The sequence below is a fragment of the Pongo pygmaeus genome, chromosome 9, assembly GCF_028885625.2.
Source record: "Pongo pygmaeus isolate AG05252 chromosome 9, NHGRI_mPonPyg2-v2.0_pri, whole genome shotgun sequence".
In the NCBI taxonomy this organism is placed as follows: Eukaryota; Metazoa; Chordata; class Mammalia; order Primates; family Hominidae; genus Pongo; species Pongo pygmaeus.
Window position 1 is genome coordinate 108574699 of NC_072382.2, and position 26922 is coordinate 108601620.

Here is a 26922-nt window from a genome sequence, read left to right on the forward strand (position 1 = left end):
AGAGAAGATAAAGGAAGGTGACTAGGGACTCGAGGTCAAAATTCAGACTACCTGTTGTAGAAACATACTAGAAAATGAAAAGGAAATATAATAACATTGAATTGCTATGTTATGGGCAATGGTTGAAATTGGACTAACAGGCAAAACTGGGGACCCACTAGGAAATGATTTCATTAGGGTTTTCTTTGCAATTTATGCCAGGCAGATTATAATGACAAGTATATTGGAGAAATATTGTTTAAGTAATCAGATTATTTTATGTTAACAGTGAATGTTTAAATATAATCACTAATTAATGGATGAATAATTGTATCGAATATGATACCTTACATAAGCAGTGCCCTTTAAAATGCTGTCACATGCATTCTCCTAGTTTGGCCTTAACAACAAAACAGAATAAATTACAAAATCCTTAAATCGCTCAGTCAGCTAACATTTCCTGAACACCTGCTGTGTGCAAAGACAATGGCTAAATGTCAGGGATAAAATAATGAACAAAACTCTACATGTCTGACTGAAAAACATGAAAGATGAAAACAACGCATAAATGTGTCCTACATGTGACTGGCCTAGGTGAACTCCAAGGACTCCTTTGCAAGGCCCACAGTCACACATCCCCGTAAACATGCCATGGTCAATACGACATTATGTACAAGTTTAATGCGATATTGCGGAAATTTTTTTTAAAATATATGACAAAAAGGTACATTAGGAGAAAGATTTTTTTAATTTTTACTTTAGCAAATATTGACATATAAAATGGGGATGGTAACAATATATGAAAACTATATTGAAGAAAATAGGGAGTAGAATAAAAGATTACACTATAAATTTATTCTGGATGAGGAGACACAACAGGTTATAAAATAAAATAAAAGCCTTGTGAGACAAAGGTTGAGAAGTTTTAAAGTATTAAACTAATCTGGAACGTGAAAGAACTACCATATATCAGAGGAAATTTTCGTGGGGTAAAAACTGACAGGTTTTCCCAAGACCATTTGTAAAATAAAACTAAAATGACAAAGATAAGACTTGCCATCCATCTATTGAGATAAACCAAAATTATAAGAATAAAATATATATTCTTAAATCTTTGAAGAATGTTACATAAAGCAATCAAGATGATATTAGGAATTTTCTTATTTGATTTTAGAATAGGTGGTGGGAAGGAAACTTATTTCAATTTTCCAGAAGCAGTACACATATGTTTTGTCATAACATTTTTAAAAATTACAATTGCCAGTAGTAGAATCTACTGGCAATTACTATAATCTACACTTGTGTCCATAGGACAATCAAAATAATTACTTAAATGTAACATTTTTTAATTCAGCTTATCTCAAAGGAAGAACATTACAAGCTCACACTGATTATAGTTCAATGGACAACTTCTTTATACCTTCTGCATTAATCATGATCTCTACATATATTTATATCTCATTCCCAAAATGGATCCTAGACTCCATAAAAATAAGAACTTTATACAGAGCCTATCATAATACTTTTCTGCAATAAATGTTGTGTGATATTCTTTCAGAAGAATACACTAGTGAAGTTTATTTCAGGCCACGCTTGTGGCACAGGCGCTATCTAGAGCCTGACCATTTGGGTCCAATATTGTCCTTGGTGTGTACTAGCTATATAACCTTAGAAAAGTTTTCTTAGTCTCTTTGTATTTCAGTTTCCTCATCTAAGAAGTAGGCCTTAGTATGTCTCTACCTCACATATTTGCAACGGGAGTTAAATAAGATAATACATGTAAGATGTTTAGAAGAGGGCCTGCTACTAAGCACTCAACAAATACACATCATCGCCCAGCTCAGTGGCTCATGTCTGTAATCCCAGCACTTTGGGAGGTCGAGGAGGGTGGATCGCTTGAGCCCAGAGGTTCAAGACCAGCCTGGCCAACATGGTGAAACCCCATCTCTATAAAAAATACAAAAATTAGACGGGCATGGTGGTACATACCTGTAGTTGCAGCTACTGAGGAGCCTGAGGTGGGAGAAATCACCTGAGGCTGGGGAGGTCAAGGCTGCAGTGAGCCAAGATCACTCCACTACACTCCAGCCTGGGTGACAGAGCAAGATCCTGTCTCAAAAAAAACAAAACAAAACAAAACCATGTATCATCATCATCACCTTAATAATCATAATCTTTGAAAGGGTAGGAAGAAACTATTATGCTTATCAGGCTAATTTGCATTCTGCACTTACCAAAGTCCATTAAAATCCTGAAAAAGTTTTCAAAAGAGAGAGAGAGACAGAGAGAAAAAAAGAGAGTAGAAAGAGAGATTTCAACCAGAAACTGAAAGCCACTAACTTTAAAGAAAAATCATATTATTTTTAAACTTTGATAAACTGTATCAATTATTCAGAATAACTGCTGTAATAAAACATTGTTTTATATCTGCACTGGTAGAATTTTAGAGCACATTCTTCTGTCTCTTACTGCCAGTGAGTTTTATACCAAGAGGTATGAAACCTGTTTTAAATTATCCTCAGTTATGAAAGGGTAAATGATGTCATAGATTCTGGGCCTCCAATTCAAGTTAAATAAAAATAGATTTTTAAGTGTTTTGATTAATTCTAGCAGAAACATAAATGGAATAAATACTTAGAGGATCATTTTTACCCTAATTTTTGGCAAGACAAATACAATGATTTTTGACATTTTATACTAAAAATAAAGAAATACATTGTCTACATTATAATACACAATAGTTTATAAATAAGTTAATGGTTGGTCTGATAAGCAATCTTGAGACTCCACGCTATCAACACTCAAAAGCTTCTTCCCAGTCATAACGCGTGGTTTTGAAAAATACAACTGAAACTTACTATATGCTAAAAATAGTGTCTTAGTCAATTCACCTATTCCATTCCAAGAAAAATCAATCCAAACATTAAATGCAAACAATGACAAAGGAGACAGATAAAATCGGGGAATGAAGTGTCTTAAATAAAATAAACGTAGAAATTTGAAATAAACCATTCTTTCTGGTGATAGCAATCTCTGGTTAGGGTAAGGAGTAAAGGAAATATAATTGAAAATTAACCCAGGAAACCCTCTCACCTATGATAGTATGATCTGTAAAAGTAAATAGAATGTAAGTATAACGAGTCAAGAATTAACAAGTGTAAAGATAGGAAATAATACTTCAATCCATTTTTATACACATAATAACAAAAACATTTAGAAATTTATCAGACTAGGCTGGGCGAAGTGGCTTACCTCTATAATCATAGCACTATGGGAGGCCAAGGTGGGCGAATCACTTGAGGCCAGGAGTTCTAGACCAGCCTGGCCAGCATGGCAAAACCCTGTATTCACTACTACTACTACTACTAATACAAAATTTAGCTGGGCCTGGTGGTGCGCACCTGTAGTCCCAGCTACCCTGGAGGCTGAGACACGAGAATTGCTTGAACCTGAGAGGTATAGGTTGAAGTAAGCCAGGATCAAACCACTGCACTCCAGCCTGGGTGACAGAGTGAGACTGTGTCTCTGTCTCAAAAAAAAAAAAAAAAAAAAAAAGGCAGAAAGAAATTTATGAGACCATTTTTCCACCTTCAGGAAAGATGAGGTCAGAGCCTTGCTCAGATTATAGAGAACAGTTCATACCAGACCCACTGAATCATCTCTTCCCCTTAGAATTATCAAATTAGTAGTTAAGGGAAACATAGTAGATAGACATATACTCTATATTTAGACTTAAAGAAGGCTCCGAACACATTTTTTAAATTAATTAATTTAAATTGTTATATGATAGTGGTGAGAAGCAGCCCTATAAACTGAGTATCGGCAGTGCCCCGGAGGTCACACTGTAAAACAATGGTTCGCTCGAAAGAAATGTCTGGGGAAAACTAAAGTGATCAAACCATATATAAAGTTTCCAAAATCATGTTCTTTAAGGAAAATCAAACATAGTTTTATAGTGTCCAATGATTCCCTATCACGGACAGCACAATAATCTTTTTTCTCTATTTTCTCTATTTTTAAACTTGAATCTTCACCAGTAAGTAACAGAAGGGAATGGACAATTGTACATTCTCTTCTGTAATTTAGTGGTGAAGATTCAAGTTTAAAAATCGTATCTACTTAAAAACAAAAAAAATTAACAGGGTAAAATGTAAAATCTTTGAAATACATAATCCCATAAAATCAAGATTAGAGGCCGGGCGCAGTGGCTCATGCATGTAATCCCAGCACTTTGGGAGGCCAAGGTGGGCGCATCACACAGTTAGGAGATGGAGAACCATCCTGGCCAACACGGTGAAACCCCGTGTCTACTAAAAATACAAAAAAATTGGCCAGGCATGGTGGCGGGCGCCTGTAGTCCCAGCTACTCGGGAGGCTGAGGCAGGAGAATGGCACGAACCCCGGGGGGCGGAGCTTGCAGTGAGCAGAGATCGCGCTACTGCAGTCCAGCCTGGACTATAGAGCGAGACTCTGTCTCAAAAAAAAAAAAAAAAAAAAAAAATCAAGATTATAGAGAAACAAGCAACAGAACTATAAAAAATTTATTAGGTACTATTTATTTCTATAAATTGGGGGGATAAGAACACAAACTTCACAAAATTTTCTTTTCGAGTTGACATAGAATGTAAACATTGTATATAAAATAATATATATTATTTCACAGAATAATAAACTCTTGTATGGAATAAGTCTTTTTTTTTTTTTTTTTTGAGTCAGAGTCTCACTCTGTCACCCAGGCTGGAGTGCAGTGGCGCCATCTCGGCTCACTGCAAGCTCCGCCTTCTGGGTTCATGCCATTCTCCTGCCTCAACCTCCCGAGTAGCTGGGACTACAAGGCGCCCACCACCACGCCTGGCTAATTTTTTTTAAATATATTTTTAGTAGAGACGGGGTTTCACCATGTTAGCCAGGATGGTCTCGATCTCCTGACCTGGTGATCCACCCACCTCACCCTCCCAAAGCGCTGGGATTACAGGCGTGAGCCACCGCGCCTGGCCTGGAATAAGTCTTTATAACCACAGAACAGGGTAGAATGGTAATTAAACTACTGAAAAATAGCTGTCATAATTAGTCATACTAAGACAGTAAGATAAGAATTTATAACCTACCTAAAAAATATATCAGAGTAGCACAAAATTCTTTTAATGTAAGATGTTAAGAATTTCTAACTCCTATTTAAGACAATTCTATTATTAGATCTACACCTACCTTATTCATAATAACATCTAAATTAGAAAAATATGAAAATGCAAGCTGCCATAAATCATAGTATGAGTTCTCCATATATGTTCACAGAGAGAAAGAGATTCCCTCACACCTCTTCTACAGTGGATGGAGAGATTTCTGAAGCTGGTGTTCAATGGCCAAAGAAGAGTCATTGATTCACTCAAAATTTTGAGACATGTAAGCTTGAAATCTCAATCCTTTGAAGGACCTACACATGTTATTACAAGCATTTTTAATATCAGCCAACAACAACTTCACAGATGAGTCTGTGCTGACAAGAAATATAATTCTTGACCTCTCCTTCAAAAAGCAAGAGTTTTGGAATCAACTTCCACTGCTTGTCACCTACAATAAGCTCAGATTTTTGACCCCCCTGAATCTCCACGAAAACAAAACAAAACAAAAAAAAACCACCATGTCTTCATTAGGAAAAACAGAAAACAAACCAAGATTATTGTGTGATTCAAACATAAATGCAGTCATGAATCACTTAACAACAAGAGAAATACATCTGAGAAGCACACTGTTAGGCAATTTCACCATTATATGAACAACAGAGTATACTTACACAAACCTAGAGGCATAGCCTACAATGCACATAGGCTAAATGGTAGAGCTTATTGCTCCTAGGCTGCAAATCTATACAGCATGTGACTATCCTGAATACTGTAAGAACTGGAACACAATGGTATTTTTGTGTCTAAACATTGAAAAGGCATGATAAAATATGGCTTTATAATCCTATGGGACCACTGTCATATATGCAGTCAATCTGACTAAACCATCATTATGTAGTGTATGACTGTACTTTGATTTTTATTATTTTCAGAAAAATAAAATGTGGTAAACTGTACTCATTTCTTCACAGAATAAGGAAATGCTGTTAAACAGAACGAAGGGTTCTGAATCATGTTATAAGTACAATAGAAACTGATCTCTCTAATAAGTGATCATAATCTTTAGCCACCAGTATAATAGAAATGTGTAAACTAGCTTTAATTGTCTAACAACTAAATAAACTGAAATAAAACTTGTTAATAACTCATAGCCTAATTACTTGTTTACTATTTTAGCATTTCTTAAAGGTTCAATTTCATGGAGGCTGAAAAACATAAATAAGTGGCTTTCTTATAAAGCACTCTTACAAGTTCAAAATGTTTTAAAGGCAGCTTTTACTATATATAAACTATTCATCATAGATCATAGAAATCAAGTTTTCATTGCATTTTGAGGAGCAGAAATTGTCTACTAAACTTGGAATCCAAATATAGGTGGCATTTTAAAGATACTTTACTGAGTTGAATTTTAAAAGCCACTATGTACTAAGCTTTGAAAGAAGAATTGCTAAATAGTCAAAGCTTTTCTAAATCTCTCTATTCCACCAATTCATTACTTTTTAAGGTTAAACCATATCTGCTATGAAAAGAAAATAGAATCAAAGTTTTTTTTCACAATAGCACAAAATGTTTATAATATGGATATTCTCCCTATTCCTGAAACTAGCATTAAAAAAATAATGTGATCATATTATTCACCTTTTAAGTTTGGGTTCCCTTTATGAATCTTCAGTAAAATATCCCTGAGTGACTGTCATTCATTTTCTTTATGAACTCTCAAGTATTATATAGCCCTTTATTTCACTAGGCAACTCCCTCCATTTTTAATGTCTCCAGTTGTTGGAAAGTTCCTCTTAATTCTTAACCAAATCTACTTTCTTATAACATCTATTCTTTGACTCTGGTTTTGCCTTCTGAAACAAAAACTTTATCTCATTTTTATATGATAACTATTGAAATATTTGAAAGCAGTTTTCACTCCTTTCTTATAACATTTTCAGGCAAGACACTTAAAACAGTGCCAGAAATGTTAAGATACATAGATACAGATAAATACTAATGGATAGACATGCCTTTTAAATATTAATATTTTGGCATTTTTCTCTAAGAATAAATGATACTAAAATTTAACAAAAGGAGTAGGGCTTAGTCAAAAATAAGGATTAAAAATGAGAAAAACAACTAAGGGAATGTTAAATATGTCTTCAATGATAAAACTGAAACAAGCAGTAAACATATTTGTGGAAGTCAGAAGAATGTGGTAGTTATTTTACAAGGAAATGGGAGCAAACAAGAGAGGCCCACTGACTATGAGGTTGGCAACGAAAACAAGCTTCAAAAAGTTAACTTGCTCAAGGTTACCCAGCTAGTAAGTAACAGTCTGAAGGTGGGAAGTCCTGCTACAGAGACTGTATTTTTTTTTTTGAGATGGAGTCTCACTCTGTCACCCAGGCTGGAGTGCAATGGTGCGATCTTGGCTCACTGCAACCTCCGCCTCCCGGGTTCAAGCCTTTCTACAGAGACTGTATTCTTTTTTTTTTTTTTTTTTTTATTATTATACTTTAGGTTTTAGGGTACATGTGTGCAATGTGCAGATTAGTTACATATGTATACATGTGCCATGCTGGTGCACTGCACCCACTAACTCGTCATCTAGCATTAGGTGTATCTCCCAATGCTAACCCTCCCCCCTCCCCCCACCCCACAACAGTCCCCAGAGTGTGATGTTCCCCTTCCTGTGTCCATGTGTTCTCATTGTTCAATTCCCACCTATGAGTGAGAATATGCGGTGTTTGGTTTTTTTGTTCTTGCAATAGTGTACTGAGAATGATGATTTCCAATTTCATCCATGTCCCTACAAAGGACATGAACTCATCATTTTTGATGGCTGCATACTATTCCATGGTGTATATGTGCCACATTTTCTTAATCCAGTCTATCATTGTTGGACATTTGGGTTGGTTCCAAGCCTTTGCTATTGTGAATAGTGCCGCAATAAACATACATGTGCATATGTCTTTATAGCAGCACAATTTATAGTCCTTTGGGTATATACCCAGTAATGGGATGGCTGGGTCAAATGGTATTTCTAGTTCTAGATCCCTGAGGAATCGCCACACTGACTTCCACAATGGTTGAACTAGTTTACAGTCCCACCAACAGTGTAAAAGTGTTCCTATTTCTCCACATCCTCTCCAGCACCTCTTGTTTCCTGACTTTTGAATGATTGCCATTCTAACTGGTGTGAGATGGTATCTCATTGTGGTTTTGATTTGCATTTCTCTGATGGCCAGTGATGGTGAGCATTTTTTCATGTGTTTTTTGGCTGCATAAATGTCTTCTTTTGAGAAGTGTCTGTTCATGTCCTTTGCCCACTTTTTGATGGGGTTGTTTGTTTTTTTCTTGTAAATTTGTTGGAGTTCATTGACTGTATTCTTAATCATACACAATACTGTCTCTCAATACTGCTTTTTTCTATGCTTGCTCAAGGATGATGCCCTATCAAAGCATATGTAAAGCTAATTGTTTCTATCAGAATTATAATAATTAGAAATTACCATAAAACCCACTTGCAAAAAGAAAGATGCTGTAGCTTAAGTCATGATTCAAAAGTTGCTATAGGAAAAAATACTAAGTTGTTATCTGAGTTCTGGAACTCAATTATACCAAATCTCAAAATCCTTGAAAAGTAAAACTATAACAAAATAATATGAAAAGAAACCTAGCGTGTTATGTTGCCATGCCTTTGATATCTTTTCCTGTTTTGAATGTACTTCGGGGCCGGACACAGTGACCCATGCCTGTAATCCCAGCACTTTGGGAGGCCAAGGCAGGTGGATCACAAGGTCAAGAGTTCGAGACCAGCATATGGCCACACAGAATATATCCAGAGGAAAAACTGTTATTTCAACCTAAGATATCAATATAAAGGATAAAGTCAAGTGCAACTGAAGGAGATGCTGAAATATGTCAACAGTGTTGACTGATAAAGCCCAGACTTACATTTCTATGAATGAAACTTTCTGAAGTTTCTCCACAAATATTTTTAAAGGACAGTAAATTGAAGATTATACAAGACAACTGCATAGGAAGTATCTTTTAAAGACAATATCATATCTAGAATATATATTTTTAATACAATTTATTAATAGGAAAGCAAACAACAATTAAGTATGGACAAAATATTTGCCTACATATTTAACTAAAGAAATTACACCAATGACTAACAAGTATAAGAAAAGATGTTTACCATCTTTAGTCATCAGGGAAGTATAAATTAAAACCCAAGACACCACTTTGCAATCATTAGGAAGGCTATGATGAAAAAGACTGACAATACCAGGTGTGAGTGAGGACATAAAAAAGTTGAACCTTCTTACACTGCCAGTCAAATGGGAAATGGCATAAGCTCTTTGAAAAACAGTTCAGCAACTTCTTTAAAAATTAAACATGTACTTACTATATGATGCAACAACTCTTCTCCTGCAAATCAGATCAAGAGAAATGGGAACATATCCACACAAACTCTTGTATGTGAATGTTCATTGCAACATTATTCATAATAGCCAAAATCTGGAAAACCCAATGTCCACCAACTGGTGAATGGATAAACAAACTGTAGTGTATCTATGCAATAGAATACTTTTCATCAGGAAAAATTAACAAACTGCTGATGCACACTACATTACAGATAACCTCAAAAACATGATGGCAAACCAAAAGAAAAAGAAAGGTAACTAATTGTATGATTACATTTGTAAGAAATGAGTAGAAGAAGCAAATCTATAGAGATGAAAGCAGGCCAGTGGTTGGCTGCGGTTGGAGGTAGAAGCAGGAATTAACTGCAAATGGGTACAGTAAACTTTTGGGGGTGATAAAGTTTTCTAAAACCACATTGTTGTCATAGATGCACTATTATATTCATTTACTAAAAATAATTGCACTCTATACTTACCAAAAAAGTACATAAGAACAAACAGAAAACTATCAAAAATGAAGAGGTAGACACGTTGAAAACATGTATTTTTTTTTCACTGAGACTTAAAGCTACTGGCTAAAATGATTCTAACTTAAAAACAAAAGGAACAGTTAAAGGAAGATTCTGTATGATTTTTAACTAAAGGGATTGATTTTTCTCCCTGAGAACCTACAAACCTTTAATAGAACTAAATAAAAATCTGATCTCCAATAGGAGGTACCTCCTGTTATGCTCAGGGCTACAATCTTTCTTGTTAACAAAAATTAAATATGGCAAAATAAGCACTTTAAGCCTATAGATGACTATTGGGAATACATAATTCATCATGTAATCATGTACAGTGTCCTCTTACTATACACAATAAAGTAACTATACAGGAACAATGCCATTAAGCCTCCTGTGTGGTTCATTAAAAAAAACCATACAGCAATTTTAACCTTATACTAATTTTTAAAAACCCAGAACCAGCATGAACATCACTAATATCTGCATCAAAATATCATAAATGAGCCTTGTCGCTCATAGTTTAGAAGAGTCAGTATCATTAAGATGGTCATACTGCCCAAAGTAATCTACAGATTCAATGCTATTCCCATCAAGATATCATCATTATTTTTCACAGAACTGGAAAAAACTATTCTAAAGTTCATATGGAACCAAAAAAAGAGCCCAAATAACCAAAGCAATCCTAAGCAAAAAGAACAAAGCCAGAGGCATCACATTACCTGACTTCAAACTATACTATAAGGCTGCAATAACCAAAATAGCATGGTATTATTACAGAAACAGACACATTAAACCAGTGGAACAGAATAGAAAACCCAGAAATAAAGCTACACACAGCCATCTGATCCTCAGCAAAGTTGACAAAAATAAGCAATAGGGAAAGGACTCCCTATTCAATAAATGGTGCTGGGATAGCTGGCTAGCTGCATGCAGGAGAATGAAATGGGACCCCTGCCTTTTACCATATACAAAAATGAACTCAAGATGGATTAAATATTTAAATGTAAGACCTCAAACAGTAAGAATCCTAGAAGAAAATCTAGGAAACACCATTCTGGACACTGGCCTTGGGAAAGAATTTGTTACTAAGTCCCCAAAAGCAACTGCAACAAAACAAAAATTGACAAGTGGGACCTAATTAAACTAAAGACCTTCTGAAAAGCAAAATAAATGAACAGAGTAAACAACCTAAAATATGGGAGAAAATATTCATAAACTATGCATCTAACAAAGGTCTAATAACCAAAATCTATAAGGAACTTAAGCAAGCAAAAAATAACACCATAAAAAATAGGCAAAATACATGAACAGACATTTCTCAAAATAAAACATAAAAGCAGCCACCAAACATAAAAAAAATACTCAACATCACCAGATATCAGAAAAATGCAAATCAAAACCACAATGAGATACCATCTCACACCAGGCAGAATGGCTATCATTAAAAAGCCAAAAACAGCAGATGCTGGCAAGGCTGTGGAGAAAAGGGAACACTTATACATTGTTGGTGGGAATATAAGTTAGTTCAGCCTTTGTGAAAAACAGTTTGGAGATTTCTCAAAGAAGTTAAAAAGACCTACCATTTGACCTAGCAATTGCATTACTGGTTATATATCCAAAAGAAAATAAATCATTCTACTAAACAGACACTGCACTCATATGATTATTGCAATACTATTCACAATAGCGAAGACATGGAATCAACCCAGGTGCCCATCAGTGGTGGACTGGATAAAGACAATGTAGTACATATATATCATGGAATACTATGCAACCATTAAAAAGAACGCATAGCTGGATGCAGCTATGCAGCCATAAAAAAAGATGCAGCTTGAGGCCACCATTCTAAGCAAACAAACACAGGAACGGAAAACCAAATACCGCATGTTCTCACTTAAAAGTGGGAGCTAAACATTGGTACTCATGGACATAAAGATGCCAACAATAGACATTGAAGACTACTGGATGGCAAAGCGGGGACAAGGGTTGAAAAACTATTGGGCACTATGCTCAGGACCTGGGTGAGGGGATCAGTCAAAGCCCAAACCTCAGCATCATGCAATATACCCAGGTAACAAACCCATACATGTACCCACTGAATCTAGATGAAATTCAAATTATTAAAAAATAATAAATTACATTGAAAGAAAAAAGGTCAATGATCAGAAAGCAGTTCTAGAGAAAGGTAAACAACACACAAATTAAAAATAAAGGTCTCATTCATACTTACAAGAACAGAGTGAACTCCAGGTAATTCTGAACGAAGTCATGTCTCAGCTCTGCTAATGTATAGAGAAAGCTCTAATGTCAGGTTGTTCATCACTAAAACTACAGTTCAATATTTGAAATTCTCTAATAAAATATTATTATCTGAACAAAGAAGAAATGCTCACACTTTCTCAAATTAAATTAAGGTTGAAGTCAAATAATGTATTCTTGAAAGCAAGATGAAACTTGTCTTTCAACAGTTTCATTATGGTATAGTAAGATTAATAAATATATTTAAAAACTTTTCAATCATCGCCTCAGAAAAAGGTGGGCAACTGTCTAGAAAAGATAAGAGAGTATTCTGAAAACTGATTTGGACACAGAAAACCAGACATTTCCTACTTTATTCTTTGAAAATTGTTTCCCAGCGTCTGATTGTAGCTTCTAACTAATAAGACAAATGAGAGCATATTTCTGGGAATTAAAAAAGAAATGTGTTTTTGTTATGTTTTTCCTCAGTTCCAACCCTGAGAACAAAAGTGAAGATGAATAACAATCCTATTGCTCTGTCACAGGGATGATGTATTTCAAATGCTGGGTTCCTTCCAAGGTGTTATTAAAGTTCTCTCAAGTGTTTCTACTAAAAAAAAATGTCAGAAGAACTCATGTTATTTATTGTTTCTCAAAATCTGTTGCTGCTTCAGGTCATGCCTAAGTTAACACATCCATTTTATTTTGGAAGTCACTGCACAATGCTCTGATAAATGAACGTAAAAGACATTAGTAGATACAGGTAATGAAAACTCGATTCCAAACCTTCATGAATCTGACAAAGAGACCAGAGATTTTAAAACAATGATAGTATGTAAATAAAATGCAGATCCAAACAGAGCTCCTATAGAATGTGTGACAAGTGGTCTTCTAGTCTTTACTAAGGAGACAAGCAGCAGGGTCCAAGGCATATTTCAGGAAGATGTTAGGTGAGCTCAATATTTCTCTAAAATTATCAAACCTACTGATACCTGGTGCTTTCATCTATAAGGCAGTAAGTGAATAGGGGAATAAATAGGGAGAATGTTATAGGTGGAAAGGAACACAAATAATAATAGCAGTAGAAGTAATAATGAACATTTATGCAGTGCTTAACCCTGGGGTCAAAGATGCTAAGAATTTTACATGGATTATGTCATTTAATCCTCCCAAATAACTTTCTGAGGTAGACAGCCTAAACTATCAGAGAATTATTTTAACTAATTCTTGATGACAAGATGAGCCCTTCATGGTAGATAAGTCAGATTCTCCACACCTCTCTTTTAAAATGCATCTGAATTCATTGAAACATAGAGATGAAAAAAAGCTTCATGGCCAGGTGCGGTGGCTCACGCCTGTGATCCCAGCAATTTGATAGGCCAAGGCGGGTGGATCACCTGAGGTCAGGAGTTTGAGACCAGTCTGGCCTCAAACATGGTGAAACCCAGTCTCTACTAAAAATACAAAATTAGCTGGGTGTGGTAGTACAAGCCTGCAGTCCCAGCTACTTGGGAGGCTGAGACAGGAGAATCGCTTCAACTGGGGAGGTGGAGGTTGTGGTAACCTGAGATTACACCACTGCACTCCAGCCTGGGTGAGACACAGCAAGACTCCATCTCCAAAAATAAAAATTAAAAAAAAAATTTAAAAAAAGAAAAAAATCTTCATGATCAATTGACCTCATATATATGTATATATGTTAAGTATGATTTGTAAAGGAGTAAAAATATTAGTTTGTCTAGGTTCATTAATTTCCAATGTATAAAACTGAGGTTCAGACATTAAAAAGATTTACTAAGATCATGGTTGTCAGAGACACCTCTCTCCCAGCCTGTTGATACTTTCACCACACATCATGACCTTACCTGGCAGAGAAGGAAGCTATGTGCTATTACTCTCATTTCTAACAAAGCTATTCACTCAAACAAGATTCATTCCATACAAAGAAGCTTTGTAATCTATATCAGTAGGTTATGTTTACATGGACTAAATATCAACCTGCAAACTGCTCATTAAGCTGCAAAAAAAATTCATCTCAAATTTACCACAATGTCTTATAATTCAAAAGATCTATGCAACACATTTCCAAATTCTCAGAACAGTATTTGATATACATGGGATGAAAGAGATACACAGCACAAATTAACATGGATTAATTCAGTCTTTATTCTCTACACTGAATCTGTTGGGTTTTTTAAAAACAACCAATTCATTCATACTTAATGTTTGACATCTGATAAGGAAAGAAGATGATGATAGGAAGTTGAGTTTAGGGAAAGATGAAAACATACGAATACTATAAGGGGAAAAAAGAAGAGAGGGAGAGAGAAGAATATGTGAGGCATGGATGATCACTTAGAGAAAATGTAGGGGAAATCAAGTGATAGAATCAAAGCTTGGTCAAGCCATCTGGAAGAGGTTTTTTTCTAACCTCAAGACTGTTGAATCCTGCCACTGATAACTGCGTCAGATGCCCCTCAGTGACATCCTTGCTCTTGATTTTTTTTATGGCAGACGTAGTGGTTCATTGGTATTAAATGCACAAACAAAACAGTTAAATTATGAGAGCCCTCAATGTTAGAAGGAGGAATAAATATAAATTATTTTAAAATAGCATTTTCTTATAAAAGCCAACTAAAAAATTAGAGACTTCAGACATCATAGAGGTATACATTAACAAGAATAGCTATTAAGGGGAAAATAATGAAGACAAAGTCAAATTTATCAACAAAAACAATTTTTACATATTATTTTTCTTTCTTCTCTCCATGTTTTAATAAACTGTAAATGTGAAATTTGATGACTTACTAATTAAAAAATGTTATTCATCTGGGTAAGACTGTATGTGACAACTTTACTGACCATAGTATCAATTTGGGGCAACTGTAACCTCTCAAATGTCCCATTCTGGCAAACTCAGGTGAGTAAGCAGAAATAAATATAAGGATGAGTAGATTTCTATCCTTATTTTAACTAAAAATCCTGCCTATTGCTTTATTTTTAAACTGCCACTAACATGTTTAAATGATAATTGCATCTCCTCAATGAGCACAGTTCCTTATTATTGGAATTGGCAGGGGGCCTTGACATTTGAGTCATCATTTCATTATGTCTATTTCTTACCCTGGTATACAAATTAAATAGAAATAGAAGCCAAATGAAATATAAGGGAAAAAAACCTGAAGCAGTAATTTTAAAATGAATTAATTTTTCCAAAATCGATAAAATATATAAAGCAACAACACTGATAATAATATATTCTAGTTCAGACATATTTCCAAAAATACCAACTTCAATTCTAAAGGCCAAAAATGCTTCAAATTCTCCTAGCCAAATATTGTACTTCTGTAAAACAGAACTGATAGTTTTGATATTCCCTAAATTAAAGAGAAAGAATAACTCATTTTAAAGCAACTACAAATGTGAACAAAAATACACATTTAACAAGTTTCTTCCATTCTAAAGGACTTCAAAATGGGTAGCAATTATTAAACATACACATAATATATATATGTGACAATTTGTATTTAAAACATCATATGATCAAATAATACTAATTCATTCAGACTAAAATATCCAAATGTGCCAAACAGGAATCCAGGTCTATCCTCAGATATTTTCAAATCACTGAACTTGTATGATAAAAACATTATTAATTTCCTAAATCACCTGATTTCGTCATATTGAATAAATGTGCATCTTTCCATCATCCTCAAATAATTTTTTTTTTGAGACAGAGTCTCACTCTTGTCACCCAGGCTGGAGTGCAGTGGCATGATCTCAGCTCACTGCAGCCTCTGCCTCCCGGGTTCAAGCGATTCTCCTGCCTCAGCCTCCTGAGTAGCTGGGATTACAGGCACCCACCATCATGCCCAGCTCATTTTTTTGTGTTTTTAGTAGAGATGGGGTTTCATCATGTTGGCCAGGCTGGTCTCAAACTCCTGACCTCAGGTGATCCGCCCACCTCGGCCTCCCAAAGTGCTGGGATTACAGGTGTGAGCCACCACACCCAGCCATCTTTCTCGAATTTTTTTTAAAAAACATTCCATTGAACTTCAAAATTATAAAAATCATCAATCATGAAACTGATGCTGTATAAAATCCTCAAAAACATGTTAAGCGCTGCTTTCAGAGGGCTATTTCCTCATTTATTTATTATTATTCCAGAATATGTATATTTTCACTGAGTCTTTAATTACTTCTACAACTCTTCTTTCCTTTAGCCCACAGCAACCTGTCATTTCTAATAGCTAATAGCTTCCCCCAAATGCTTGGAAACAGGCTAAATAGCCTAAAAGAACTTTATTTACCCTAGTACAAAATGTTGAAAAGACACTCTAATGGAAACTGAATGGAACTGTACAAATTTCTGTCCTGGAAATTAATGTTGTTTTTCCCTTTAACCACTGAAAGTATATTACTAAACATAAAAAATCATGGTTTATTTTTCTTTACATTTTATTATCTATTTTAATGTTGACTTTTTAAAATATTTTACCTGAGGGACAAAATGTTCATTTAAACCCAAATATTTTAAGATTTATTTCTGGTGTCTTTTCATCAATTATTTATAATTTATAATCCAGATTTCCCAAAGGGGATTCAAAGAAATCCACAAAAAATTTCCTAGTCTTCACTTTATTATCTCAACTAGTGATCATGTTCTAAAGCAATGAATCTCTATTTTAATACTAAAATTTAAACAGAAAAGAAGCCTTGAGATAGTCAATTCTCAACTTTTGGGGAATACATTATTCTGCATATTAAGACAAAAATAGGATGTAAACCAGATGTTCCTAGATTATGAAATTTAGAAAAGAACATATTCAAAGTGAAGGTAACTTTTAGCATATATATTTAAAGATATTGCAGTCACGCCCCACAATGTTGAAATGCTATATTTCTCACAGTTTGACTACAGTCAGTGGAAATATTCATATGTTTATATTATCAGGTTTTTAGTGAGTTCTATCATTTTTGTAATTGCTATAGCTGGTATTAATAAATGTCTTCTTTTTATATGCTGAAATAAATTAATGGAGGAGGCAGACACTATGCAAAATGGCTGGGAATGGGGCCAAATCTTTTTACATACATCCAGGGACCAGTAATCTTGTAAATGGCACTTTAAGCTCTCTTGCCTAAATAATTACAATTACAGCCACCATGTAATTTACTGAAATAATTATCCACTCTTCTAGTTCCCATCACCCATCTCAAGTCCATAGCCACTTACCTTGTCTTTATTTTCAGAGCCAGAAGCCTCAGGCTTGGTTCTAATCACAAATGGGGTAGACAGTCGCAGCAGGACCCTTTCAAAGGTGGCATTAACCTTTGGAGATACAATCTCAAAGCAGTCCTCAAACTTGAGCACTTTGTGAGTGTCACATCGAAGCTGCTTCCTTAGACCTTCCCCCAACTGAAGGACTGACATGCTGGGGTCAAACATCAAGTGAAAAGGGAAGGCTCTACAGAAGGTGTTGATGCTAATTCTGAGGTCCGCAGGAACTTGGGAGGTTCCCTGTGGAAGGTTCTTCATGATATTAGTATTTTCACATTCTTTGATAAGGAAAGTAAGACAGCTACAATTGCCTGGGTTTGAAACATCAGAGCATAGCTTCTCATTTGCAACCTGTTCCACTTCCACATCCAGCCGATAGATCTTCTTTCCTGCAGCCTTAATCATCCCCAACATTGCAAACCCCACAATATGGTGAGGGTGGAAGTAGTGGAGCATGAGAGTACCTTCAGGGAGCTCTTTGCATAGGAAAGATGGTGACTCCAGAGTGGCCTGTTTTCCAAAAGAAGTTCTAATGTGTTCCAACAAAGCATCAAAGCCATTAAAAAAGTCCTGCAAAGTGCCACCTACAGCTCGAAGGACTCTCTCATTCTCATGAAAGCATATATTAAAGAACTCTTCACCAAATCTTTCTTGAATTTCCTCAAACTTCAAACCTAGAGGTAAATGGGAAGCAAATGTTAGTGAAGTCTAATATAAATAATTGAATTTATAGCTTTTTAAGTGCTTACCAAAAGAGTAACAACTGAATAAAGTAACAAAGGTCATTTCTCTTGGATCCACAAATTTCCACATAGGTTAATTCACTCATCTTGAATCAGAAAATATAAATTTCAGTTCATCTTCAGGATGCTTCTAAAATGTTAATGAACATGAACCTTTTTGTTTGTTTTTAAATAGACTACATATTTTTAGACCAGTTTTAGATTCACAGCAAAATTGAGCAGAAGGCACAGTTATTTCCCATATCTCTCTGCCCCTACACACGCACAGCCTGCCCCATTATCATATCTCCCACCAGAGTGGTACATTTATTACAATCCGTGAACCTACATGACGCATTATTATCATCCAAAGTCCATGGTTTACATTAGAGTTCACTCTTAATATTGTATATTCTGTGGGCTTAAACAAATGTATAATGATATGTATACACTTATCACCTAGAGCATTTTCACTGCCCTAAAAATCCTGTTTATCCCTTCCTTCCCCCTAACTCCCAGAGCATCAGCTTTTTAAATGTTGCTAATCTAGCTGTTCACCTTTCAATAGCCTTGCAGTAGTTATCATAAATATTATTTTTCTTTTTCCTAATGATTTCCCCATTCTTCATAGAATATCCAAGTTGCCTACATATTATGTCCATATTACATCCATATTATCATCTTACTTCTTATCGAAATGCACGTATTAAGTGGAAAATATAAACCAGAGAGGAAATCTATGGCACATGTATGGGGATAGGCATCAAGCTATCTGGTGGAAACAAATGGCTTACATTAGCAATCTCAGGGAAAGACATGCAGGTCAGCTAGACCTCAGGGAAAAGGAGAAAAAACAAGAAAATAATAATGACAGAACTCTGGAATGATTTACATTCTTTCACCCACAAAAGTGAGGGCAGCCAAGAATGGAGTAGGAATCTGATGAGATAGAATTAAAGGTTATTGTTAAGTTTTCTCCATATATAATCACTCCCTGATGCCCTGGCAAAAGAGTTCCACCTTATAGTGCTGGATATTATAATGAAAAATAAATAAGTGTGCACAATGTATTCTATCGTAATAAGCAGCAGGATCACATGTGATCACAAGATCCCCCCTTGAGAATGATCTGAGGAAAAATGAGGGAATTTATGTGCCAAGGAGGACTATAACATATATAAAAGATTTTGGCCTGCATATTAAAGACAGCTTCTACCTAAACTCTATTGCTTCTCCTTTGACATTGGTTGAAACCAATACATGTAGTTTACATATTCATATTTTCTTGCCCCATTTCCAACATCTCATTTGAAATCCTGCAAATCAGGCAGGACTGGGAAAAGAAGGTCACTTTGCTAGTGCCCCATTAGAGTGCAGAGCAATCTAGGCTGTCTACAGCTTAGCTGCTTTCCTACCTTTATCATTCCCTGAGTGTTCCTCCCAGCCAGAAGTGAGGCAAATGAACAGAGTGAATAATGTTATTTTTAAAATAGTCAAAGCACATCTAATATTCTTTAAGAGCTTACTATAGAGTCTAAAACTTGTGGTAGCCAAGAAGTCAGTTTGACAAAGAACTTCTTAAAATCAATGTGATAGGAAAATGAGTAGAAAACCTAAGTGAGTGTCCCTTTATTAATAAGCATTTCATATTCATTTTGGTTTCATGGATTGGATGCTCAAGACTTGTTGAGAAAGTCACTTATTCAGATAAAAATATCACCACTCATCTCACATTGCCAGGTTACAAGAGTGCTCTTCAACATATGTTGCATTCACTAACAATAATGTCAGCCAGAATTGACAATAATAGTACTTATCTGTCCAGTTCTCTAGTGTAGAAGAGAAAACAAGATAGACAATATTCACTGCCATTAGTCTCCTGTTCTGACTGCTCTGTTGAAACTGCTTTCATAAATACTTAAATCAATACGTACTGTTTTGTCCTTATCTTACTTAACCTTGTTTGCTGTTTTTCCTTTAATTTGACACTATTAATCATCCCTTCCTCCTAAAACTCTCATCTCTTTTGGCTTATCAAACCATACTCTCCTGGTTTGATTACTCTGTCTGAACATTAATTCTCACTTCCTTCACTAAAACTTCTTTCTATGCCAAATCCTTACATCACCATCACTATGTTATAACTAGAAAACTCTAACATACAAGTTAAATTTATATACACATTCAATGACAGTCCTTTGTTGCTATGAAATCTTCCAGTCATGAAATTCTTATTAACAACTAAATACAGAATAAATAAAAATTCCTATAAACTGACCATATATGCTGAACTACAATATTCCGTGTGTCACTGAAAATATTCCATGGATTGCTTCTACACTTTGAAGAACTGTATTTTCAAAAGACTTCGGGTCCATGTGCATTGAAGAGAAAAAGAGAAGTTCTTCTAACTTGCATTTCTCATAACATTGAAAAGGTCCTCACAGTTATGGTGCACACAAATGTAAAGACAATACAGTGTAAGCTTATGTTCTGTGCCTAATGCCAGGATCCCAAAGAATCATCCAGAAAATAAGAAGTAAGTTCACCATAGGCAACAAACTAAAAACTACTCTATGTGCAGCAATCTACCAACTAGAAAGCCTTGCTGCTTTATAAAGGACCTCTGTACTTTAAGGTGCAATATTGTTAATTTTCAAATGATGATGCTAAGGAATACCAGATGCTAAAGTGACTGTTGTATCACTAAAAAAAAAAATGAATTTTTTTGAATATTACATTAAAATATTATGAATGGCAATTCTATATAAACCCATAATATTCAATTAACTAATAAAGATTTTTATTCCCAGAACTGTTAAACTGCACAAGATCAGGAAAGAAAAAAATTATTAGATTTGAAAATATTAAAACTAAGAAAATATTACTTCAACTTTTACAAAAATACTACAAGTCAATAGCCAAGACTTTCATTTTAAACTTTAATCTCAAAATTCAGAAAGCACAGACAAAGTAATTCAATTCAGACAACTGATGCAATTCTGACTCCCAAAGTTCCGCCTACGATTGACGCAAACCCCCTACTTACAGTAAATCATTTGAAACATATAGACAATGCTAATCTCCTCACATCACAAGATTCTATGACAGCTTGACATCTGGGTCTATAAGAATACATTTCCTCAAGTGGCAAAATTTATAACAAAGCTGCTCTTATTAATGGGTAAGTTAAGTTGGAATTTTCAACTACTGTTAATTCACCTCTTTAAAAATGTGAATAGCATAAACGCTGGCATCCTTTAGCTGTAAATGAAATACGATCTGTTCCTCCATGACCTGGTCCTGCTTTCTCTCATCTGCTATCCTACCCCACCTCAGATGGCATTTCTTGAGGACAAGGACCTTGCCCTATTTATGTCTGCATATCTATCACTGGCATAATGCCTGACACCTGGAGAATAAGCATTGTTTCATAGAAATTAAGCATTCATCTAAGTATTTGTTTGGTGAATATTACTAACCTTTTAAGGTTGCACTTGTGCCACATCTAAGAATATGAAAACAAAAAGACACATGATTTTCTCTCATGGGCCCCTACAAAAGAGTAAATTACATTATGGTTGGGCTACAACAGGGATACACAGGAGTACCCATGGAAGTAGAAGAAAAACAGTACCTGCCTCTCCTCAGAGAGACAATGTTTGAAAGGAGACTTAAATAAAAAAACAGGTTAGGCTGGGCACAGTGGCTCATGCCTGTAAACCTAGCACTTTGGGAGGCCAAAGCAGGCTGATTGCTTGAGTCCAGAAGTTCAAGACCCAGCCTGCCCAACATGGCGAAACCCCGTATCTAGAAAAAAATACAAAAATTAGCAGGGCACGGTGGTACATGCCTGTAGTCCATAGTCCCAGCTACTTGGGAGGCTGAGGTGGGAGAATCACTGGAGCCCAGGATGTTGAGGTAGCAGTGAGCCGTGATCATGCCACTGCATTCCAGCCTGGGCAACAGAGTGAGACCCTGTCTCCAAAAAAAAAAAAAAAAAAAAAAAAAAAAAAAGCAGGTGGTCCCAGCCTGGGCAACATGCCTAAGCCCTGTCTTTACTAAAAATACAAAAAAACAGCCAGGGATAGTGGTGCAGGCCTGCAATCCCAGCTACTCTGGAGGCTGAGGTGGGAGAATCACCTGAGCCCAAGGAAGTCCAGGCTGCAGTGAGCTGCGATTGCACCACTGTACTCCAGCCTGAGTGAAGAGTGAGACCTTGTACTGAAAATTACTGTAGAAGAGTGTAAATGTCAGGAAGCATTCACTGGGGAGCCATCTCTGGGAGGAGAAAGAAGATCATGAAAAATAACTGAACAGTACCAGGTTTAATATCTGAGTGGCGAAATAATCTGAACACCAAACCCCCATGACACAAGGTTACCTATAAAACAAACCTGCACATGTACCCCTGAATTTAAAATACAATTTTTTAATCTGAATTTATGCTTTAAAACATACATCAGAAATAAATTTTAGTAATGAGAAATGTGGTATAATGAAGATGAAGCCAACCCCCATGTGAGTACTCTGAAACGAATTTTTTCACCTAATAACCACATCTAACAAGTGCAGTATCATAAACATACACTACAAAACCATCAATGTTACTCCTTCCTTTCAAATCACAAAGCACATGTCCGTGTCTTTCTTATAAAATAGCAGATAGTCCCTTGTAGTATTTTTTCTGTGATCCTTCTATTTTCCATAAACGTATTTAGAGGAACAACCTCTAAAAACACTATAATGTAGAATGAGAAAAAAGAAACCAATGGAGGAAGGACTATAACTAAATGAATTACAGAGAGAATTTCCCCTGAACCATGGAAAATCCTAAATTTACAGATGGAAAAAGCATAAATTGCAACCAGGATTGATAAGAAACACACACACACACACACTCCCCTAAGAATAACTGGTTGGATTCCTGAAAAAAAAAAAAAGAGAGAGAGAGAGATAAACAAGATCTTTTAAGTTGCAAGACAAAACAAGTAATTAAAAAAAATTACTTTTCATCTGCAACAATGAAAGCTAGATGATGAGAGAAAAATACAGGTGACATAGTGAGAGAACTGAAACCTAAAAGTTTATCACCCAGAAGAGTATCTGGCAAAGATTCATAGATTCCATCACTCAGTGAAACACCTTAGAAAATGAAAAAAAAAAAAAAATGTTAATCGAACAACAAATCACTCAGAATGAAGAAGTAGAGGAATCCGGTTAAGAGAAGGAAAAGTAGACACATTAGTGAGCAATGAACCTTACAACACACACATAGACACATGCTTTCTGATGTATGTGTACATATACATCATATACAAATGTGTATATACATACAAATGTCCACACATTTATACATATTAGACATGTATTATGGATAATGACCTATAACCTGGACAGTTGTAGTATGAACATTAATTTTAAATTACTGATACAGGCCGGGCGCGGTGGCTCACGCCTGTAATCCCAGCACTTTGGGAGGCCGAGGCGGGCGGATCACCTGAGGTCAGGAGTTCGAGACCCGCCTGACCAACATGGAGAAACCCCGTCTCTACTAAAAATACAAAATCATCTGGGCGTCGTGGCGCATGCCTATAATCCCAGCTACTCGGGAAAGCTGAGGCAGGAGAATCACTTGAACCTGGGAGGCGGAGGTTGCAGTGAGCTGAGATCACACCACTGCACTCCAGCCTGGGCAACAAGAGCGAAACCCATCTCAAAAAACAAACAAACAAACAAACAAAAAAGCTACTGATACATAGAAAAACTACCAAGCTACCACAAGGTAAATTTTATTCATATTCTGAAACTAAACAATCTCAGCAAACCACAGGACTTGGATGGTGAGGAGAGGGGAGAAGGTAGAGAGGAGAAAAGTAAACCTATTCTAAAAGTTTCTTCTTAATGAGATTTGGGGGGATAGGAATAATACAATCTTAGAAAGAAAATAATTGATATTTTGTTTTAAAATAATAAAAAACCCATGGGTCTAATTCTACTAAGAGAAAAAGGAAGATAATCAATAATGAAATGGGAAATTGGAGTAGAACTCTCCAAATACAAGGTCAAATATTATGTATATGTCAACATGATCAAAACAGCAAAAGATCAGAAACAAAAACAATGTAAAATAAATATGATAAATGAAGAAAATCATATAGATCATGGATTAAAGTAAATGTAAATCAATAAATCATCCCATTAAATGAGAAAACTCTCACTCCCTCTACAAGAATTGTACTTATAAAAGGTGATTAAAAAATAAAAGGTTAAAAATGAATCAACAGACAAAGAATTCAAAGAAACTGCAAGAAAAAAAGCAGGAATGGAGGGGCAATATCAATATCAACAAGGTAGAATTAAGGGGAAAAGTGATAAACAATAAAAAGAGACAAAGTAAAACAAAATCACAATTTACAAAGAAGACCTAAGAGACATAAACCAAGCAACATTGTAGCTAAATATATAAAGCAAAAACAATTAGGAATTAATTGCTAATGAGTATGAGGTTTCTTTTTGGAGAGATGAAAATGTTCTAAAATTGATTGTAGTGATGGTTGCAAAACCTTGTGAATATATTAACAACCATCGAATTATACACTTTTGTTAGGTAAATTGTATGGCACATAAATCATATTTCAATAAAGCATTATATATTTTCAAAATTATATATTTTCAAAATTAAGAATGAAAGAAGAGGCTGGGCACGGTGGCTCACACCTGTAATCCCAGCACTTTGGGAGGCCGAGGCGGGTGGATAACGAAGTCAAGAATTCGAGACCAGACTGGCCAAGATGGTGAAACCCCATCTCTACTAAAAAATACAAAAATTAGCTGGGCACAGTGGCAGGTGCCTGTAATCCCAGCTACTCATGAGTAGCTGAGGCAGGAGAATCACTTGAATCCGGGAGGCAGAGGTTGCAGTGAGCCAAGATCACACCATTGCACTCCAGCCTGGGCAACAAAGCAAGACTCCATCTCACAAAAAAAAAAAAAAAAAAAAAAAAAAAAAAAAAAAAAGAATGAAAGAAGAATTCTATAACAACTATAATTATAGTAGGAAACATTAATACAGGTCTGTCAGTACCAAGGTATCTAATGAATCAGCAAAATCACAGAGAAATTAAAGTTATATACAACAGAACAATGAAGATAAAAGAAAACCTTAATAAACATAAAATTTTAGTGAAAAACTTTAATGTGTCCTTTTGAGAAATCAAAAGATCAAAAATAAAAAGCAAAATCAGAGAAATTAAATAAATATTAATAATAAAAACTAATAAAAAGGCAAAGTCAGAAAAATAAAATAGCAAAAGCAACAAACTCAAAACATTTGTATATGTACATATGTATGTTTTATATGTATGTAAAATTACAAAAATTGCTCAAATACTTGATCATAAAAACCCCATAAAATATTTTAAATATTTTACAGATCACATTTTTAATAATAAAAAATTAATAATAAATGGAAATAATCAAGGGTGGCATATATATATTTGAGAGTCAAGCAATACATTCTCTTGGATTACAGGGAAAGTCAAAATTGGAATTATAACTTTTAGAAATCAATTAAAAGGAGCCTGCATCATACACAATTCTGAGGTACAACAAAACTATACTCAAGGAAAATGCCAGAAATGTTTTCAGCAACAAAAATAAATAAGTAAATAAAGAGCTTCCAAATTAAAAAAACTGTAATGAGTTTAAAAAATATATATATGGAGTAGGAATTAATAGATAAAAGCTGAAAGAAAGAAAATAATTAAATTGGAATAAGAATACATATGCACATATTAAGACGAATTAGATAAATCAGAAAAGAAACATGCAACTTTCTGTGAACAAATGTGTAAACGGAAAGGAAATGGGTAAGTATCTGGCAAAGTATAAATGACCAAAGTTGACCCAAGAAGAAATAGGCAACCTGAGTTCTGGCTAGCAATTAGGAAAAAAACTAGATAACTGCAAAGTCTTTAAAATATTTTCAGGCCATAGAAAAAAATTAAAATCACTCAATTCTTTTTATTAATCCCATATAACTTTATGTCAAAAGCTGATATAGTATACTAAGACCAATTTCTCTTACGAATATTTGCAAAAATAGTAGCAGATAGAATCTAGCAATTTATAAGAATAAATCATCATGACCAAGTAGGATTTATATCAGAAATGAAACGGTAGTTCAGCAGTAGAAAATATATCAGCATAAATTATACTCATAAAAGTAAACAAAATATGATCATATCAGTAGATTCTGAAAAGTCTGAGATTCAACAGTCTTAATAAGCATTTTGAATTAAATAAGATATAAAGAAACTGTTCAAATATAATAAAAGTCTTTTCCAAAAACTAGAAGCAGCTTATTCTAAATAGTGAAATACTAAAAACATTTCAACTAAAATCAGAAATTTGACAAGTATGCTTGCTATCATCGTTTTCAATATTATCTTGGAGGTTCTAGAAAATACTGTGAGATATGAAAATAAAATAACCAGTAAACACATTGCAAAAAAGCATAAAATTATGTCTTTTTGCTGAAGTAAATCTGTGTATATGAGAAGTTTTAATATACCACAGAACGGTATTTCAATTCAAAGGGAAAAGAATGGTTTACTTAATAAATGGCACTAGCCATCTGGAAAACAATAAAAT

The 26922-nt window shown here is 34.9% G+C and overlaps 1 protein-coding gene across 1 annotated transcript in view; it reads right to left on the bottom strand.

Annotated features, from left to right (window-relative positions):
• Positions 1-26922, bottom strand: part of GUCY1A2 (guanylate cyclase 1 soluble subunit alpha 2) — a 372058-nt gene that overhangs the window by 275162 nt on the left and 69974 nt on the right. The window contains exon 4 of the mRNA XM_054439506.2: positions 17501-18219. Within this exon, the coding sequence (XP_054295481.1) occupies positions 17501-18219 (719 nt within the window). The remainder of the gene's footprint in view (positions 1-17500; positions 18220-26922) is intronic.